Here is a 13,226-nt window from a genome sequence, read left to right on the forward strand (position 1 = left end):
TTCTAATTCTTTTCTCATCAACGGGAATGCCCAAATATTGAATGGGTAAGCTTCCAGTCTTTCAAGTCAAGATTTCCTCAAATTCAGCCCCTTAGTCACATCATCACCTAACATGGAAATATTACATTTATGAACATTTATTTTAGTCATGACATGAGTTCAAAGAGGCATAAAATGAACTCAAGGTTTCTTGCCTGCTCAAGGTCATTCAGAAAGAGAAGTATGATATTAGCATACTGCGAGATAGGTACCCCACCATATGCAGCATGAGTCGAAAGGCTAGGGAGAAGATTATTTTCCATAACTCTATCTATCATTATGGACAAGCCATCATCATCAAAGTCAAAGAGGAAGGGGGCAAATGGTCACCCTGTCTAAGACCCTGGAATGTTTTGAAGTGGCCCAATTTCATTATTAACCTCAACAACAATCATCCCTGTAGTGACAATCGTCATAACCCAATCATTCCATTTGTTAGGGAAGTTCTTCATCTCTAACATTTGGAGTAATAAAGATCGCTTGATCTTTTCAATGTTTTTTTTCCAAAAACTATTTTAAACATGATCATAGAGTCTTTTCCCTTTTGTGTAGGTCATTCAGAGTCTCATGTAAAAGGACTACCCCTTCAAGAATGAACTTCCCTTGCTGGAAGGTTGTCTCGAAAGCCCTAATAACACACCAAATCACTTTGCGCATCCACTAACTAGCACCTTGGTAATAAGTTTGAAGACAACATTGAGTAAAACATATAACCCTATATTTTTCCATCCTATCAACATTTCTCTGTTTGGGTACTAGTGACATGATCCCATAATTTAGTCTTTTTAATGTCTAGTCTATCTTTACAGAAGTCATTTAAGAGCTCAAACATGTCCATATTCACCATGTCCCAATTCTTTTGGAAGAATTCATCATTAAGACCATCAGGTCCAAGGGCGATCCTGGGGTGGCCACCTCCATTTCGGTTTTGTTTTGATTTTTATTTCTTTTCTTTTTTCTTTCGATTTTTATCAGTTTTCTTCTTTTTGCTTTTTCCCAACACATGTCTACTTTTCTACAGACACGATGTACATTTTTCGTATAGACCACAGACATTTTCTATACATGTTTAACATTTTTCAAATACATAATTAACATTTTCCCTAATATATGTTTTGATATCTACTTTTTTCATGTAAGTTGCACTCTTTTGGTATACATTAGAAAAAATTTTCACATACATAATTAACATTTTTCCAAATATATTTTTTGATTTCTACTTTTTTCATGCACATTGTACATCCAAATATATGTTTTGATGTATAATTTTTTTCATGATTATTGTACATTTTTGGTATACATCATAAACGTTTTTTTACAGTAGTTTAACATGAGTAAATTTTTTTTCAAATTATGTTTTAGTGACTACCTTTTCTTGTACACGTTGTACATTTGTCCTATACATCAGCAATATTTTTATATATTTAATACATGATTAATTTTTTTATAGTTTTACTACATTTTGTTCGAAACACGTGAACATTTTTTTGTGCTATCAACATTTTTTGAACACTGGACAAACATTTTCTTTCAATGCTTAAGTAATCATTCTGGAATATTTGTAGTTTTAGTTATATTTTAAAAATACAAACAAAAGTAAAAAGGAAAAAAAGAAAAAAAATAAAAAAATGAGAGAAAAGACAAAACTGAGTTGCAAATGAAGAAACCTGTCACTGGGCCGGCCCACCAGATGTGTTCCTTCAGGCGATGCGTGCTTCTACCTCGCTACAAGTGATACATAGTTGCTCCCCTCAGCTTGCTCAAAAAAAAAGTCAGTCCCCATAGCATACAGGAAGATCGCAAAATCACTAATTGAATAGTACTCACTGCAAAGATCATTCCCCCTTCTCAGGTTGTGACAAATGACGCGCTTCATGTGTGCCATTTGTCGTAACGTGGGAGTTTTTTCTTTTTTCATAGATTCCTTTATTCAAAATGTTTTATCTCTTAAGTCGTGCGTCTGAATCTTGAAACGTTTTCACCGTTGGATTCCTCACGTCGAGATCTTCAAAACTAGATATCATGTTGACAAATTTTGATGAACTTTTTTCCCATGGAAAAAACCAGAGGAAAAAACAGACAAAAGAACAGAACCGGGAACACCGTATTTTCTCTTCTGAAAGAGGCACGGCCATGCCTCTCGAGAAAGTACAATCGTGTCTCTCGGAAGCAAAACCGTGCCTCTCACGGAAGGAAAAATAATAATAATAAGACACTTTTTTTTGTTTCCGAGAGGCACGGCCATGCCTCTTGCGAAAGCACAACCATACCTCTTCGCGGAAGAAAAAAAATAGAAAACATATATATTTTTTGTTTTTGAAAGGCACGGCTATGTCTCTCGCGGAAGGAAAAAAAACATAAAGCACATTTTTTCCGTTTCCGAGAGGCACGGCCGTGCCTCTCGCGAAAGCACAACCATGCATCTCGCGGAAGCAAAACCATACCTCTTGCGGAAAGAAAAAAACAAAGAACACATTTTTTTTCCGTGCCTTCGCGAAAACAAAAATAAGAAAACACGTTTTTTCGCGTAATTTTTTTGGAATATTTTTTTGATCCAAAAGCTAGAAGACCGATAGAAAACTAAAAAGTCAAAAAAAAAAGAAAACCCCGCTGAAAAAGCTGAATATGCATGCGGAAAAATAAAAAAAATACGGAGGGAGCGCTGAGAGCGCGCCAACCGCGAAGTGATCATTGCGAGGCTCCCGAAGGAGCGCTCGTCAACTAGTTGCTCCCGGAAGATCCCCGATGCCCATTCTCTCTCTTCTCTCTCCCAAACCAATTCATCCATTTATTTAACCATTGCTAACTTAAAATCATTCATATCTCTTTAATCAAAATTTTGATTTAGTTTTTTTAAATATATTTGAACTCATGGTGAAGTGACCTTTAAAAAGCCTTGAATATATTCCAAACGAGTTAACAAAATCAATTTCACAAAACATATTTCACTCATATAGATTTTTTTATTAATAACATATTTCATTCATTTTCCGAATAACATGTTTCAGCCATTTCACAAATAACATATTTCGCTCATTTTCAAACAAATTCCGCTCATTTCAACACATATTTCACTCAGTTCATATAATATATTTCACTCATTTCAAAAAATATTTCATCATAACATATTTCAGTCATTTCCCAATAAAAGATTTCACTCATTTAGAATTTTATAATAACATATTTCACTCATTTCAGAATAGCATATTTCGCTCTTTATAAAAAGGATTTCACACATTTTAAAACATATTTCACTCATTTCATATAACATACTTCACTTATTTCCAAAAAAAACCACAATAACATATATCACTCATTTCAAAAAAGATTTTATAAAAACATATTTCACTCATTTCATACTAACATATTTCACTCATTTCAAAAAAGATTTGACAATAGCATATTTCACTCATTCCAAATAATCACTTTCACAAGTTGACATTTTAGTTTCATATTGTTTTCATTTTTGGAACTTAAATTTCATCTTGCACTGGCTTGTTTCACAAAAGAACACATCTATTCAATTTCACATTTTTGAAATAACATGTTTCACTCTTTTGAAAATAAACAGTTACACATTCTTAAATAATCAGTTTCACAAATTGACATTTCAGTTTTATGTTTGGGGTAAATAGGTTTCCAGTGAAATAGGTTTGTTTCACATTTTTCTAGCGAAATAGGTTTTTTTTCACATATGAAATGTGAAATGTCAAAAACTAAACGCGTTCAAATGCATCCAGGTTTGATCTTGTCTAAAGGTCTTGCCGCAAATAGTTCAAATATATTAAAAAATAAATGGAATTTTTGTTAAAGAGATTTGAATCATCCAAATTATGAAAAAGAAAATAAAAGTGATGGATTTAAGAGAGAGAGAGAGAGAGAGAGAGAGAGAGAGAGAGAGAGAGAGAGAGAGAGAGAGAGAGAGAGAGAGTATGTGTGCTTGAGTGGGAAAAGAGAAAGATGTGTACCACGATGTGTCTTTTTTCTGACTATGCTGGTAGGACTCGGCAGTGATTTGACTCTGAAATATGTAAAAGCTGAAGTGTGCAATACATACATATACAACCGTCCGTAGTGGGCCTCAGTCGCACAAATCTCAAAGAATGTGGATGGTGCCAGATCTGCCATTACATACCGTCACGGCGTAAAAGAGTTTGGGGCATACTCTATGCATATGTTTTTTTAGGGTCCATACTCTATGCATATGTAAAAGGTATAGTTGGACGCTGGAATTGATCCATTTGAACCTTGGCTCTACACAACTGTAGCATACCCGCCACACAGATTCCAAATTAATCGATGACATCTGAATCTTAACTCTACACCTCATAGCACATAACACACGACTACGTACATCAGTGATCAATCGACAGTCCCGACACTAGACACGTTCTACCAGAGCTACAGGAACTAAAACAAGGCAATGCGGCTACGGCGCGCTCTAGATTTGCAGCTTGCGCATCCGCCGGCAACAGGGTTAACTCAGAGCCCCCCTCGGAACCTGACCGAACTCACAGCATGCTTCCTCGCTGCGCCGGGACGATCACCGTGCCCTCTTTCAGCGCAGGGATCTTGCAGCAGCTCAGCTGCTCCGTCGTCTCCCACTTCGTCCTGGGCACGACCTCTTCGTGCCGAGGAGAGTACTCCTGCATGGAGATTTGTTCCTTTCAGTTTCAGATGCATGGTGATGATGATGAAAGAAGCTGGAGGCGATGTGTCAGGTAATGAAGGTACCTACCTCCAGCTTGTCGAGCAGTTCCTTGGGCGTGGGAGCCAGCACGATGATGTGGCGCGCAGTGGGCTTGATGAATCCTTCATCCACGGCATTGTCGATGAAACACAGCAGGGCGTTGTAGTAGCCGTCCACGTTCAGCAGCCCGACCTGCGACACACGTTTCCCGGGCGTCAGACTGAATGCGGTTTTTTGTTAGTTTCCTCGATCTGCGCGTGCAGGTCAGTACTACGTAGTTTTTTGTTTTTTTTTTTCGTTTCTTTTTAGGGAAGGTCAGTACGTAGTTTTTTTTAGAGAAAAGCCATCATGGCGGTTTATATTTCATGTGACGCAGAAGACGAAGAGCGGTCTAGACATGAACCACGGTACATACCGGCTTGTCGTGGATGCCAAGCTGGGCCCATGTGATTACTTCCAGGAGCTCCTCAAGTGTTCCATAGCCCCCTGCAGGATCAGAGTTTTACATGTCAATACAGGTGGTTTTGCTTTGTTCTGAAAAAGGATCTAAAATCTGAGTAAGTGATTTTGCTCAGATATCATGTTTCTTTTTAAGTGTTTTCTTTACAGTTTCCTTTTTTGTAACGAAAAAAGGTTCATGTAAGTTCTTTTATGAAAAGCGCAGGCGTATTTCATGATAACCACATCCAGGCCTCATCCAAGATTACTCCTCTCATGGGCCTTTTCTCATGTGTGTTGTGTGACCCAACAACAGAAGTGGACTCTCAAAAGTACAGGCCATGCTTCCACCACAAGTCCACTACTGGACTGGCAAGTGGATCATCGGGAAAAAGAAACTAGCTTTTCTCAAAAAAGAAATCTAAGAAAACTAGCAAGTGGATTTATGAGGTCAAAGTCAACCCCATACTCATGCACGCATCGATCCTATTTCCTCTTTACACACACACTTTCCACTAACCATGAGATCAGAAAGCGACGACCATCAAAAGCTACGTAGCATACAACAAAGCTGCATGTCGACTGAAGAAGTTGGTAGAGATTTGCAGGTGTTATCAGGAGGATCGAAGGACTAACCAGGGAGCGCTATAAAGGCATCAGATTGCCTGGCCATCTCAGCCTTCCTTTGGTGCATACCCGCCACCTCCTTCACCTCCCCCACCGTCTCACCTGTTATCTGCATGCAGCACCCACAGCCACAGGCAGCATCAAGAACACTAGCTACATGCATCAATGCATGTGTGTTAAAAGCCCAATCTAAGACAGGGACACTAGGGACGGGGGGTCAAGGACGACAACTTTCTGCAAATGGTACTATATTGTAATCCGCAGGGCAATGCATGCAAGGGTCAGGGGAGGTAATCATGGTGCTGTTGTGTAAAATAATTGACACATTTCTTTTGGGTTAACAAAGTCAGTATCTGCAGATTAAAGGCTCATAAAGGCCTTGATTAAGAACAAAAGGGGGCAGGCACTAGATGCGGCAGTCAAGATCAGCGAGATATCAACTCCAAAATAAAAGGACACAAGATTTCACTGAACATTCCATGCATGTGATCTTTCTTCAAAAGAGAGCAGATAAGATTGCATCCATGTATCCTTGTTTTCCACTACCAGGAGAGATAAACAAGCTTTGTGAAAAATAAAAAATAAAAACATCATGCTTAATTACGTGCTTCTCTACTGGGGTCCGGTCATTACATACAAATTTGAGTAGTAAATACAAATGTCGGTTCAAAGGGTGGGAAAAGATAAAAACGGATGTAGAATTCATGGGAATCATTGCACTGCAGGTGATTAAACAATGGCAGAAATGTTGGAAGGTGCAGGCGTGGGAATGTTATTGTTACCTCTCTAGGCATGAGAGTCTTGGGAATCACCCTGCATAGGGACAGCAAGATGACAAATTATATACTGGCATTATGTGTGTAGCAACTGGAGGAATCGACCCATACGACTCTGTTTTGCTCTCCTTGCCATCTTGCAAGTCTCCAACGACTATTCTTTTCACGCTCCACAGTACAGAAGCGGTAGTACATGCTGAAGAATGAATCATCATGGCTGTTTGTTTGTTTGTTTACATACCCGATGACATGCCTTCCTCCGCTGTAGACCGCTTGAGAGACCAGGCCCATGAGCCCCACGCTTCCTCCTCCGTACACCAGATCAATGTTCCTTGCTACCTGGTGTGGTGAAACAACCATGGCAATAAACATTGGAGAGAAAAGTTAATTTATGGGCATTTCTCATCTTGTATAATGTCACGCATCTACTGTTATTACACTATTGTCCATATTTAGCTTGCGGAAAACAAATTAAGGGCATTAGACGGGCGAGCCTGGCAGAACACCAAAAGTTGGGCAAATGCATGTACGTACTGCACAAACTAGCTAGCTGGTATGTCTTGTCTTTGTGAGTAGTCGACGAATAAGCTCGGCTACATGAACCCATGCAGAAAACCACAGACCCTCAAGCCTTGTAAAAGCAACCACAAGTTCACAACAAGATCGAGCAAGTGTGTTCAGAAAACATCATCCGGTTTCACTCTTTGAGCACCAAGCCAAGATTCAAGTGACAAGACAGAATGGAGCTGGCTAGCTAATGCGGAGAAGAACACTTGAGCGGAAACAATCAAGGAAACTAGCGCTGGAGTTGAGAAATGATGTGAAAAACTAGCCAGAGAGAGAGAGAGAAGACGAGTGAGTAGAGTACGTACCAGCTCCTGGCCAAGCTCAACGGCGGCATCCTGGTAGCTCATCTTGTTGCCCTTGCTGCTCCCGCAGAAGACGCATACCCTCCTGAACCGAGACGGCGGCGCCATCACCTGCGCTACTGCCTCTGCTCCGATCTCCATCTCCATCTCATCTTCTCTATCCATTTGTCCCGGCCGGCCGGTGGTATCTTTGCTATATATCTCTCCTGACTCGCAACGGTGAAGATGAAATCCCACTACCGCCTACACACTCATTGCGCCTGCTCTTGGCCCTTTATATATGTATGTGTATCTCGCGAGCGAGCTAGGGCCCCCTCTCATCGCATTATTTATGCGCGGTAAGTTGGTTCCGATCGAGCAGCTACTGTGATATTCTACCTGAGCTAGCTGAATGTATGTTTCTTTTGTGCTCCGTGAGAGGGAAGCAGCTGGATGCCTGGATGGATGTAGCTAGTGTGTAATATGATATGATTGGCTCACAGCTGATTAAGAATTATTACAGTCAGTAGGCCGGTCTCTTCTTTTCCCGATATTCGTCCAAGTATAGTAAGTAACCAGGAGTACTACGACGATCTCTGTTAAATTGGTGGGGTACGAACTAGTTTAGGTTTTCCTGTGAGAGACCGTGCATGCATGCATGCTTGCAACTGCGATGACCAAAAACATGATGTCGGCCCTTGTGTTAGGGCCTATCAAGGAGATGCCGGACAGACTTCCTTGCAAAGGAAGAGGAGCAGAAAGCATGTTTACAGCGAAGGGAATTTTGACATCCTCGGGCTTTGTTTGACAGGAAGGGATCGTGGAGGTTTTGGGAGGAGGGGATTTTAGAGGATTTGGTGAATCCTCCTCTTTCACCCAATCCCCTTGAAAGCTTAAATCCTTCTCCAGCCACACATCCCCTCCAGCCACACATCCCCTCCGCGAGGACGGCTGCTGCCGCCAGCAGCGTGAGGAGAAGGCTCGGTCTCGCGCGTGGCTCCAATTCCACAAGGGCCTCCTCATGCCTTCTGACCCGCATGGTTCGAGGCGGATCGACGGGGAATCATGTGGATTGCGCTAGCAAAACCTCGTCTGCCAAATGGGCCAAGGAGGATTGTAGAGGGTTCCGGGCCACACGTGAAAAATCCACTCGATACCCCCCGAAACCTCTCATGTCAAACGAAGCCTCGGTGTGTCTAGCGTTAATATACTATAGAGAAAATTATGTTTTTGGTCCCTCAAGTTTCCCGAAAATATAGACTTGGTCACTTAAGATTTTTTGGTACACATTTGGTCCTTCAAGTCTCAAAACCGCGTAAGTTTAGTCCAAACTCAGATTTTTACCACTTTGACCGGGTTTGACCAGATGGACAGTAAATTCTAAAAAAATCCAAGCAATGCTGTGTTTTTTTGCGATCCAATATGCTTACATGCGCAAAGTGCGAGGGACAAGATTATACTTTTGAGGAACTTGAGTGAGCAAAGGCATAACTACTACTCCCTCCGTTCTAAGTATCTCAATTTTATACTAACTTGAATACAAAATTGTACTGAAGTTGAGAGGGCAGAGGGAGTACTACTCAGTGTAAGTGGATACGCAGGCATACTTTACAAGTTCAAGGTAATTGTACCGAAGTTGTTCACCTTGTACTTTTCTCGACAACTTTGTCTTGATTTGCAGTGTTGATGTCAGTGCAGTGTAGCGACTGAGGTTGTCGTTCGCACTCGCACGTATTCGATCGTTGAATCGGTCTTAGTAAAAGACATAGGTTAATCACAAGTATTTTTACTTGTTTCAAAAACGAAAATTATATGGTTTTTTAGGGGAAATTATAAGGCTTTGGTGGTATTCATAGAGTGTAGATTACGGTCCAGGCTCTAGGAAAATGGCAGAAGATAGCTTCCTGTCTCATCTTTATATCCCGTTGCAGATGGGCATGCAGGTGAGAACATGGCTGTGATTCTGTGAAAAGCTGCATGCATGGGAGCTCAGCTGACCGCTGATTAACCATGCAATGCTTTTCATTTGGAAACCGCACAATGATGGACCAGTCAGATCAGATTCCCGGGTGGCCACGGTCCAATCAACGGACCTATCGATCTTCAAGTTGTGCAAGAATCCTTTTACGCAAGTTCGTATCTCTTGGAAAAATGTGTTTAGACAACGGCATTTCTAGAGAACGGAGTTTTTTTATACGGGAAATGGCAAGAGCACTGCCATTTTATTAATTAAGATAGAGAAAAAGCGATAATGTTATTTACATGGGGACCAAAAGCAAACAAAAATAAGGTTATTTATATTGTAAGTTGTCTAATGTCCTCCATGACAAGTTAAACGATGTTCATCACAACTAGGGAAGTGATTGAAGGTGGGTCTATTTCAATCTTCCCAAACATTTCATGACCCAAGATGATAGCTTGTCCGAAGCGGATGCGCGAACCACTGTCGCCCTCAGTCTTCCAGCGTGACGCAATATGCACCATTTGCAGAGCCCCCCTCCCCTGCAACATGATGGTGGATGCTTAACATTAGCACAACGGCATGAAACGTCTGCAACATCGCACTGTATGGGGCCATAGTGGCATCGTCTTAAACAATTGTGCCCCTCACAAACATCTTCATGTTCTAGTATTGTAAGATGCAAACCGTCAAAAATTGTCCAAACATCAATGTCAAACAACTTACAAAGAACAACCCTCTCCTTGTCAACTAATAAAATCATCTGCCATAGGTCGAGATATCAAAAGGACGAAATGCAAGCACATCCTGTCTGGATAATAAGACGAAGGCTTCCAAGGGTATCTACATCAACCTTACTCGCTGACCTTGCTCCATTACGACTACTGATGGGGGGCTTCTCGTTGATAGGTCAAATTTCTTATCGGACAAGCTCCCTTCGACACCAAGATGCCCCCCCAACAGCCTAGGACACCCCATCGACACCAGAACGACACCACCGCCTCAGGATGGTGCTTACCATCGCACGATCGAGAGAAGATTAGGAAACATGCTACGAGTAAGGAAGAAGGCCCTAAACGTGTGGTAAACCGACATCAGGACAGACCCTTGCCCTTGCACGTATGCCCCACAAACCGACATGGAAGCCTCCCATACGAGTGCTAGGTAAGGGCATCTCCAACACTGACCCTCAAACCGCCTCTATCTGTCCGGACTCCGTAAGCCATCCAACACTGACTCCCATCGGTCCGCTTAGCAATCCGGACCACAGTTTTCCCGCAAAACGGAACCAAACCTAGGGGGAATTGTGGGAGTCTGGACACGAGCCACCTAGGACCCTGACACCCCAGGCCCACCCAAAACTGAGGTGGAGCTGCTTTTTTGTTGCTGGCCGCATTGTTTTTGCGGCACCCCCCCCCCCACTCTCTTTCTTCCATCCCGCCACCAACGCATGGACCTGGAGGAGACCATGCCCGAGACGATGGTGGTGGAGGATCCGAACAACACGCTCACCCTGAAGATCAACTCGACGACATGGCAAAATCGACGCGTCAAAGCGAAGGCCGCAAAGGCAGAAATGCTCAAGAAGCTGAAGACTGGCGGAGGGCATGCTGGTGGCCGATGTGGTGGTGGGCATGCTGATTGCGGACATGGTGGAGGTCGTGCTCCGCCGCCCTTGCCGGCCGAGCATATGTCGCCATGGCCGGAGCATTACAAGGCTCCATACTAGTACGCCGCCAAGCAGCTTGGTAGGCAGCCCCTGGCATCCGTGGCCAGGAAAGTTCCTTACATCATCAACGTCAATGTGGAGTCGCTGCTTTTCTCGGAGTGTTCATTGCCGTAGCATGTCCGGATGCAAGTGCCGGGTGGGAAGCAGTTGGGTGTCTACACATTGTTTGCTGGTCTACCTAAAGTGGGCAAGACGATGTACGACATCACGGACATGGAGATGTTTGACATCATTCCCGAGGGAAGCAGAGGAGGAGGTGGCTATGAGGACGGGCAGGTGGATAACTTGGAGCCCACCCAGTCCGGCAGCTACACCCAGCCGGGCACGCAGCATGGCTACTCCCAGCCATGCACGCATCATGACTACACCTAGTCCGACACCTATACCTAGATGCACGCAGACACACAACAGCATGATTGGGCCAGCAGACAGCAACATGAGGAGGAGGACGACGAGGAAGATGACCCGAATGGTTTCCGTGGTGATCCAAAGAAGAAGGGTAGCGGAGAAAGCTTCAACATGAGGGAGGACGAACAATTGTGTGAGCATGGTTGGCCACTAGCCTCGATCTGATGCATTGCATTGAGAAAAAGTTAGGTCTCGTTTTAATAAAAGAACAATTAAGTTAGTATAGCGAGTGTGGAAAAGTGGTGGTAGGATTTGCGAAATTGTCCTAGGAAATTTATAACTAGATCGATAATCATTATTGCAATTTTATATGAGGGAGAGGCATGAGCTAACATATTTTCCGTACTTGGATCATATGAACTTATGATTGGACCTCTAGCAAGCATTCACAACTACTAGAAATCATTAAGGTAAACCCAACCATAGAATTAAGTAACAAGTCCCCTTTACTCCCATACACAATAACCCCCTTATTCAGGTTTAAGTTTCTGTCACTCTCGCAACCCACTATGAGCAAATCATGAACGTATTGAAACACCCTACAACTGGAATTCCCACGCGTGTGTGCGTGCTACTTGTGAGCTGCATTGGGATTTTCCCCAAAGAGGAGAGGAGATGCAGTATAGTAGAGATAAGTATTTCCCTCAGTGAGAACCAAGGTTTATCGAACCAATAGGAGAGTCACGCAAAGCCTCATGAACAACACATGCACACACAAAAGCAAATACTTGCACCCAACACGAGCAAGAGGGTTGTCAATCCCCTTGAACTCGTTAATTGCAAGGATCAAATCTTGTATAGCTAGGTAGATGGATAAATTGTAAAGTAAAATAAAAGAAGTAAAATTGTAGCAAAGGTATTTTGGATTTTATAATATGATACAAGTGGACGCGGGGGCCATACTTTTCACTCGAAGATTCTATCTTGAACGCATAGCAAACTGTGGGCGGACAAATTACTGTTGGGCAATTGATCTAAAAGCACATAGGTATGACATATTCACGACAATGATCATGTATATAGGTATCACATCCAAGACAAGTAGACCGACTCCTGCCTGCATCTACTACTATTACTCCACCAATTGGCCGCTATCCAGCATGCATCTATGGTATTAAGTTCATGAAAAATGGAGTAACGCCTTAAGCAAGATGACATGATGTAGAGAAAGTAAACCCAATCAATATGAATAAAACCCATCATTTTACCCTTAATAGCAACAATACAAATATGTTTCTTGTCCCCTTCTATCACTGGGATATAGAGCACCGCAAGATTGAACCCATCACAAAGCACCTCTCCTACTGAAGATAAATCAATCTAGTTGGCCAAACCAAACAGATAGATCAGAGAGAAATACAAAGATATAACAATCATGCATAATAAATTTCAGAAAAGACCCAATTAATTTCAATGAATAATCTAATCATAAACCCACAATTCATTGGATCCCAACAAAAGAAGATTACATAGGATAGAACTCCGAGAAGATCGAGGAGAACATGGTATTGAAGATCAAGGAGAGAGAAGAAGCCATCTAGTTACTAGCTATGGACACATAGGTCTGTGGTAAACTACCCATGCATCATTGGAAGGTAGCAAGGATGATGTAGAAGCCCTCCGTGATCAATTTCCCCTCTAGCAGAGTACCGAAAAAGTCCTCCAAATGGGATCACAGAAAAACAGAAGCTTGCGGCGCCAGAAAAAGGGT

At 42.3% G+C, this 13,226-nt stretch overlaps 1 protein-coding gene across 1 annotated transcript; it reads right to left on the minus strand.

Moving 5' to 3' along the window:
• Nucleotides 1–4,294: 4,294 nt before the first annotated feature.
• On the minus strand, nucleotides 4,295–7,826 carry LOC125533761 (cytokinin riboside 5'-monophosphate phosphoribohydrolase LOG1-like). Its single transcript, XM_048697119.1, has 7 exons — nucleotides 7,443–7,826; nucleotides 6,812–6,909; nucleotides 6,577–6,607; nucleotides 5,804–5,903; nucleotides 5,145–5,215; nucleotides 4,778–4,921; nucleotides 4,295–4,685 (listed from the first exon to the last, which is right to left on the minus strand). Exons 1-7 carry the CDS (start codon nucleotides 7,602–7,604, stop codon nucleotides 4,551–4,553), a joined length of 741 nt encoding a protein of 246 aa, XP_048553076.1. The 5' UTR covers nucleotides 7,605–7,826; the 3' UTR covers nucleotides 4,295–4,550.
• Between the last annotated feature and the right edge of the window lie 5,400 nt (nucleotides 7,827–13,226).

The sequence above is a fragment of the Triticum urartu genome, chromosome 2 (assembly GCF_003073215.2).
Source record: "Triticum urartu cultivar G1812 chromosome 2, Tu2.1, whole genome shotgun sequence".
NCBI lineage: Eukaryota > Viridiplantae > Streptophyta > Magnoliopsida > Poales > Poaceae > Triticum > Triticum urartu.